This window comes from Nycticebus coucang, chromosome 12, assembly GCF_027406575.1.
Source record: "Nycticebus coucang isolate mNycCou1 chromosome 12, mNycCou1.pri, whole genome shotgun sequence".
Classification (NCBI taxonomy): Eukaryota; Metazoa; Chordata; class Mammalia; order Primates; family Lorisidae; genus Nycticebus; species Nycticebus coucang.
In genome coordinates this window covers 73,550,337-73,556,945 of record NC_069791.1, presented here as the reverse complement: position 1 = coordinate 73,556,945, position 6,609 = coordinate 73,550,337, and the positions used below count along the sequence as shown (strand labels likewise).

General features: G+C 42.6%; 1 protein-coding gene across 1 annotated transcript; it reads right to left on the bottom strand.

The window, feature by feature from the left end:
• Nucleotides 1-5,361: 5,361 nt before the first annotated feature.
• Nucleotides 5,362-6,168, bottom strand: LOC128561682 (60S ribosomal protein L7a-like). The gene has a single exon (XM_053556203.1). It carries the CDS (start codon nt 6,160-6,162, stop codon nt 5,362-5,364), a length of 801 nt encoding a protein of 266 aa, XP_053412178.1. The 5' UTR covers nt 6,163-6,168.
• Nucleotides 6,169-6,609: the final 441 nt, after the last annotated feature.

Sequence of the window (6,609 nt, the reverse complement as noted above, 5' to 3'; positions counted from 1 at the left end):
GGGCGTCAGTCCCATATGGGAAGTGGTGGGTTCAAACCCAGCCCCGGCCCAAAACCACAAACAAACAAACAAAAAAAAAAACAGGAGAGATTGTGGTGAAAGACAATTGGAGGAGATAGATTCCTGAGAGATGCAGGCTAAACTGTAGTCTGGTTAGTTTTCTGGAGAGAATCAGGAAAAGAGATGGCTGAGAGGAGCCCTCTTGGGACGAGAACAAATCTCAAATGCTGATCTTGGGACCTATCCTTTCAAAAGAGACCAAACTTGTATTAGTCTGTGGGACAATTTATGCCCTATGGCAATGTTAAGAACAATAGCACAATCAACCAACAATTAAAAGAGCTTAACAGGTGGGTGTGGTGAGAAAAAGAGACAGCCAAACAAAGCCCTTCCCAAACCACTGTCACCCAGGGTGACCTGCTAAGGAGGGAAGAGAGTGAAATAGACTATGCTAATATATCCATCTAGGCATTAAAGAAATAAGCAACAAACAAACAAACAAAAAATAAGCTCAGGGAAGTGGGGGACGAGTACTGAGTTTCTGTACTATATTATCTAAAATTTTCAAACAAAATATAAAATAGGAGAGTATGATTTATACACCAGGAAAAGAGAATTTATACACCAGGTAAGAGAAACTGCCTGTGAGAGTGATCAGATGTCAGATTTAGCAGATAAATATTTCAAAGTAGCCATTATAAATATGTTCAAAGAACTAAAGAAAACTATGATAAAAGAAGTAAGGAAAGATTATGATGACAAAGTTGCATCAAGTAGAAAATACCAATACAGAGGTAGAAATTATCTTTTATTTATATATACATATTTTTTGTAGACACAGAGTCTCACTTTATACCCCTCAGGAGACTGCCGTGGTGTCACAGCTCACAGCAACCTCCAACTCCTGGGCTTAGGCGATTCTCTTGCCTCAGCCTCCCAAGTATCTGGGACTATAGGCGCTCGCCACAATGCCCGACTATTTTTTTGTTGCAGTTTGGCCAGGGCCAGGCTTGAACCCGCCACCCTTGGTATATGGGGCTGGCCCCCTACCCACTGAGCCGCAGGTGCCACCCCAGAGGTAGAAATTATTAAGGAAAAAAAAAAAAGGAACCAAATAGAAATATGGAAGTCCTGGAATTGAAAAGTACAATGACTAAAATGAAAAATTCACCACAGGTACAATAGTGGATTTAAACTGGCAGAAAAAATAATTAGTGAACTTAAAGATAGATTGATAGAGAGTATGCAATCTGAAAAACAGTTTTATTATTATTATTTTTTTTTTTTGCAGTCTTTGGCCAGGGCCGGGTTTGAACCTGCCACCTCTGGTATATGGGGCTGGTGCCCTACACCTTGAGCCACAGGAGTTTTGTTTTTTTGAAATAGAGTCTCACTCTGTCACTCTGGGTAGAGTGCTATGGCATCATAACATTACACAGTAACCTCAAACTCTTGGGCTTAAGCTATCCTCTTGCCTCAGCCTCCCGAGTAGCTTGGACTACAGGAGCCCACTACCACACCCAGCTAGTTTTTTCTACTTTTAGTAGAGATAGAGTCTGGCTCTTGTTCAGGCTGGTCTTAAACTCCTGAGCTCAAATAATCCATCCTCCTTGGCCTCCTAGAGTGCTAGGATTATAAGTGTGAGCCATCACACCTGGCCCAGAGTTTTTTTTTAATGTGAAGAAAAATGAACAGAGCCTCAGAGAAATGTGGGACATCATAGAGCACACGATTATATGAATAATAGGAGTACTAGAAAGAGAGAAAAGAGAAAAAGGAGCAGAAAAACACACTTAAAAAAGAACTGAAAATGTCCCAAATTTATCGAAAACATCAATTTATACATTCAGGAAGCCTAACACACTTTAAATTGGCATTTAAAAAAACCACAAACAGATAAATCAGAATAAAAATACTGAAAGCAAAAGACAAAGAGAAACTCTTGAAAACAGAAAGCAGAAAACAACTCATAACTCACAAGAGAACTCAAGGGCAGCTGACCCCTTATCAGAAGAAATTGAATGAACCTAGGAGTTTGAGATTTCAGTGAGCTATTGTGATGCCACTGCACTCTATCTAGGGCAATAGAATGAGACACTGTTTCAAAAAAAAAGGAGGGAGGAAGAAAGGAAGGAAGGAAGGAGAGAGAGAGAAATAAAGAAAGAAAAGACAGTCCGTGTATGGGAGAAGATTTTTGCAAAATCATATATCTGAAAAGATATATTTAATGGTTGAGTTGTAAGAGTTCTTTATATGTTCTAGATACATGTATTATAGATATATTCTAGACATGTTCTTTATAATTCTAGATACATTCACATATATTTATATGTAGAATATATAAAAAACTCTTATAACTCAACAACAAAAAGACAACTAATTCAGTGGGCAAAGGATTTGAATAGGCATTTCTCCAAAAGAGATACACAAATGGCTAAGAAGCACATGAAAATACATTCAACCTCATTAGTCATCAAAGAAATGCAAATCAAATCCACGATGAAATACTATTTCCCACCATTAGGGTGGCTGTAATCAGAAAGTCAGATAATAACAAGGATATGGAAAAATCAGAACCCTCATACAATGTTGATGGTGCAGTGTTTTGGAAAACAGACTAGAAGTTCTTTAAATGGTTAAACATTGAGTTAGAATACAGTCCAGCAATTCCACTCCTAGACACATGCCCAAGAGACATTAAAACATGGGGGCAGTGCCTGTGGCTCAGTGGGTAGGGTGCTGGCCCCATATACCGAGGGTGGCGGGTTCGAACCTGACCATGGCCAAACTGTAACAGAAAAATAGCCCGGCGTTGTGGCGGGCGCCTGTAGTCCCCGCTACTTGGGAGGCTGAGGCAAGAGAATTGCTTGAGCCCAAGAGTTTGAGGTTGCTGTGAGCTATGATGCCACAACACTCTACCAAGGGCCACAAAGTGAGACTCTGTCTCAATTTAAAAAAAATAAAAAGAATAAATGAATAAATAAAGAGAGAGAGAGAATCACTTGAGCCCAAGAGTTTGAGGTTGCTGTGAGCTATGATGCCACGGCACTCTACCAAGGTTGACAAAGTGAGACTCTGGCTCAAAAGAAAAACAAAAACAAATATAATTACATTAGGGTTCTGGTAGAAGCCATCAGGTTGTGTCCGCCAAGGGTTAAGTTCAACTGTAACAGAAAACTCCCATATGTCAGTGACAAATAAGATAAACATGTATTTCTCTTTGATAAAAGAGTTTAGATGTAGGCAATCAGGGGCTAACATGATACTTCTTCTACATAATCCATGGAGACTCAAGCTGCTTTTAGTTCAATGCTCTTATTGTGTGGCTTTTGTCCACACCATCCAGCGCAGCCTCTGATTCCCACACACAATGATGTAGGAAAGAATGAGAAAGAGGTCTAAAGGATGCACCAGCTATTTGCTAAGGAAGACTCCTGGACATGTGCTCTCGTATGCTGATGTGATGAAGCTCCACAAGCTGGCAGTCCTGCTGCCTGCTAGCTAATAATTGTGTTACCAACAAAGAGCAGGTGAACAGATTTAAGGAGATCTTTAGCAGTTTCAGATTGAGGAAATACCCTTGCATTTGTGATTTATTGACATTTTTGAGCCAAAAGGTAATGGTAATGTTCATTCCTTACTTTTTTGTTTGTTTGTTTTTTGGCCAAGGCTGGGTTTGAACCCACCACCTCCAGCATATGGGACTGGCGCCCTATCCCTTTGAGCCACAGGCGCCGCCCTGATTTATTGACATTTTTAAAAAACACAAAATGGCTGTTATCAAGAGTGTCTTTCACATTTTTTTGGAGATCATATGGTTTTTCTTCTTTAATCTGGTAATAATGGTGAATTACATTAACAGATTTTTTTTTTTTTTTTTGCAGTTTATGCCAGGGCTGGGTTTGAACCCACCACCTCCGGCATATGGGGCCAGCGCCCTACTCCTTTGAGCCACAGGCACCACCCCTTTATTGATTCTTTTTATTTTTTTTGAGACAGAGTCTCACTATGGGACCCTTGGTAAAGTGCCGTGGCGTCACAGCTCACAACAACCTCAAACTCTTGGGCTTAAGTGATTCTCTTGCCTCAGCCTTCCAAGTAGCTGGGACTACAGGCACCTATCACAGTGCCCAGCTATTCTGTTTTGTTGTTGTTGTTGTTGTTGCAGTTGTCATTGTTGTTTAGCTGGCCCCGGCCAGGTTCTAACCCGCCAGCCTTGGTGTATGTGGCCAGCACTGTAGCCACTGTGCTACAGGTGCCGAGCCTTTGCAGTAAGTTTTCAAATCAGATAATATGAGTCTGCCAATGTTGTACTCCTTTTTCAATTGTTTTGGCTAATCTAGGTTCCATGCATTTCCATATAAGGATCAGCTTGTTTCTTTTTGACAAAAGGTGTTTGGAATTTTGGTAGGGATTGAATCTGTAGATCAATTTGAGTAATATTGCCATTTTAACAATATTAAGTCTTTGAATCCATGAACAGGAGCTCTCTTTCTTTTTTTTTTTTTTGTAGTTTTTGGCAGGGGCTGGGTTTGAACCCATCACCTCCGGTATATGGGGCCGGCACCCCACAGGCACCACCCCTTTTCTTTTTTTTTTTTTTTAGAGACAAAGTCTCACTTTGTCACCCTTGGTAGAGTACTGTGCCCTCACAGCTCACAGCAACCTCAAACTCTTGGGCTTCAGCAATTCTCTTGCCTCGGCCTCCCGAGCAGCTGAGATCATAGGTGCCCGCCACAACGCCCAGCTATTTTTTGTTGCAGTTTGACAGGGGCTGGGTTTGAACCCGCCACCCTCGGTATATGGGGACAGTGCCGTACTCACTGAGCCACAGGAGCTGCCCAGGAGCTGTCTTTCTATATATTTAAATTTTTAATTTCTTTCAACAGTATTTTGTAGTTTTAGTGTATAAATTCTAGCAATTCTTTGGTTAAATGTATTCCTAAATATTTTATTTTTTTGATACTATTGTAAATGAACTGTTTTTCTTTTTTTTTTTTTTTTGTAGAGACAGAGTCTCACTTTATGGCCCTTGGTAGAGTGCCGTGGCGTCACACGGCTCACAGCAACCTCCAACTCCTGGGGCTCAAGCGATTCTCTTGCCTCAGCCTCCCGAGTAGCCGGGACTACAGGCGCCCGCCACAACGCCCGGCTATTTTTTGGTTGCAGTTTGGCTGGGGCCGGGTTTGAACCCACCACCCTCGGTATATGGGGCCGGCGCCCTACCGACTGAGCCACAGGCGCCGCCCAATGAACTGTTTTTCTAATTTCATTGTCAAATTGTTCATTGAGAGTGTATAACTAATTTTTTTGGCTTGAATATTTATTATTCTTATGTACAGAAAACTCATCAGTGTACGTTTAGCCCAGGTTAGTGGCAAGTGCTTTAGCCTTTCCCTTTTCCAGCTTGGCAAGGCGAGCCACAGACTTTGGACCCAGGATGTTGCCTCCCCAGTGACGGCGGATCTCATCGTATCTGTCGTTGTAATTGGTCCTGATGGCTTCCACCAGCTTAGCTAGAGCTCCTTTCTCTTCCGAGTTAACCTGCGTGAAGGCCACAGTGGTGCAGGTCTTCCTATGGACCAGACGCCCCCGCCTGGCCTTCCCCTTGATAATGCAGTAAGGGACCCCCATCTTCCGACACGGGGCAGGCAGGAAGACAACCAGCTTGAAGGGATCCACATCATGTGCAGTCACCACCAGCTGAGCCTTCTTGTTCTCCACCAACGTGGTGAGAGTGTTAACTCCTGCTCTAAGGACAGGTGGTCTCTTAGTGGGGACATCCCCTTTGCCCGCAGCTTTCTTCTCAGTCCGGGCCAACAGCTGCTGCTGCTTCTCCTGCTTTGTCTCTGGTCTGTACTTGTGGGCCAGCTTAAGCAGCTGAGTAGCTGTTTGGCGGTCCAAGGCCTGGGTAAACTGATTAATGGCGGGAGGTACTTTCAGCCGCTTGTTGAGGATGGCTCTTTGCTGCTGCAACCCGATGTAGCAGGGCCATTTGACAAAGCAGGTGAGGTCCCTCTTGGGCTGGAGGTCCTGCCCAATGCCGAAGTTCTTTGGCCTTTTCTCGAACAGAGGATTCACTACCTTCTTGGTCGCCTGCTTCTTCACCATGGCAGGGGCCGGGGCCACCTGCTTCCCCTTGGCCTTCTTTCCTTTCGGCATCTTGAGCCGCTGGAGCATAGAGCTGTATAACTCATTTTTGTGTGTTTATTCTACAACTTTGCTAAACTTGCTTATTAGCTGTAATAGTTATTTTGTTAATGATTTAGGGTTTTTTAATATATACAATCATCCCACTTACAAATAAAGTTTTATTGCTTCCCTTCCAATCTTGGTACCTTTTGTTTCTTTCTTGTTGTCTAAGTGCTCTGGTCAGACCCTCAAGTACAACACTGAATATAAATAGTAAGAGTAAACATCTTTTTTTTTTTTAAGAGGGAAGCTAGGTTGGGGTGCTTGATCTTTGTGGGAAATCTTTAAGTCTTTCACCATTAAGTATGATGTTAGCTGTTGCTTTTTCTTTCTTTTTTTTTTTTTTGGCCAGGGATGGGTTTGAACCCACCACCTCCAGCATATGGGACCAGCGCCCTACTCCTTGAGCCACAGGCA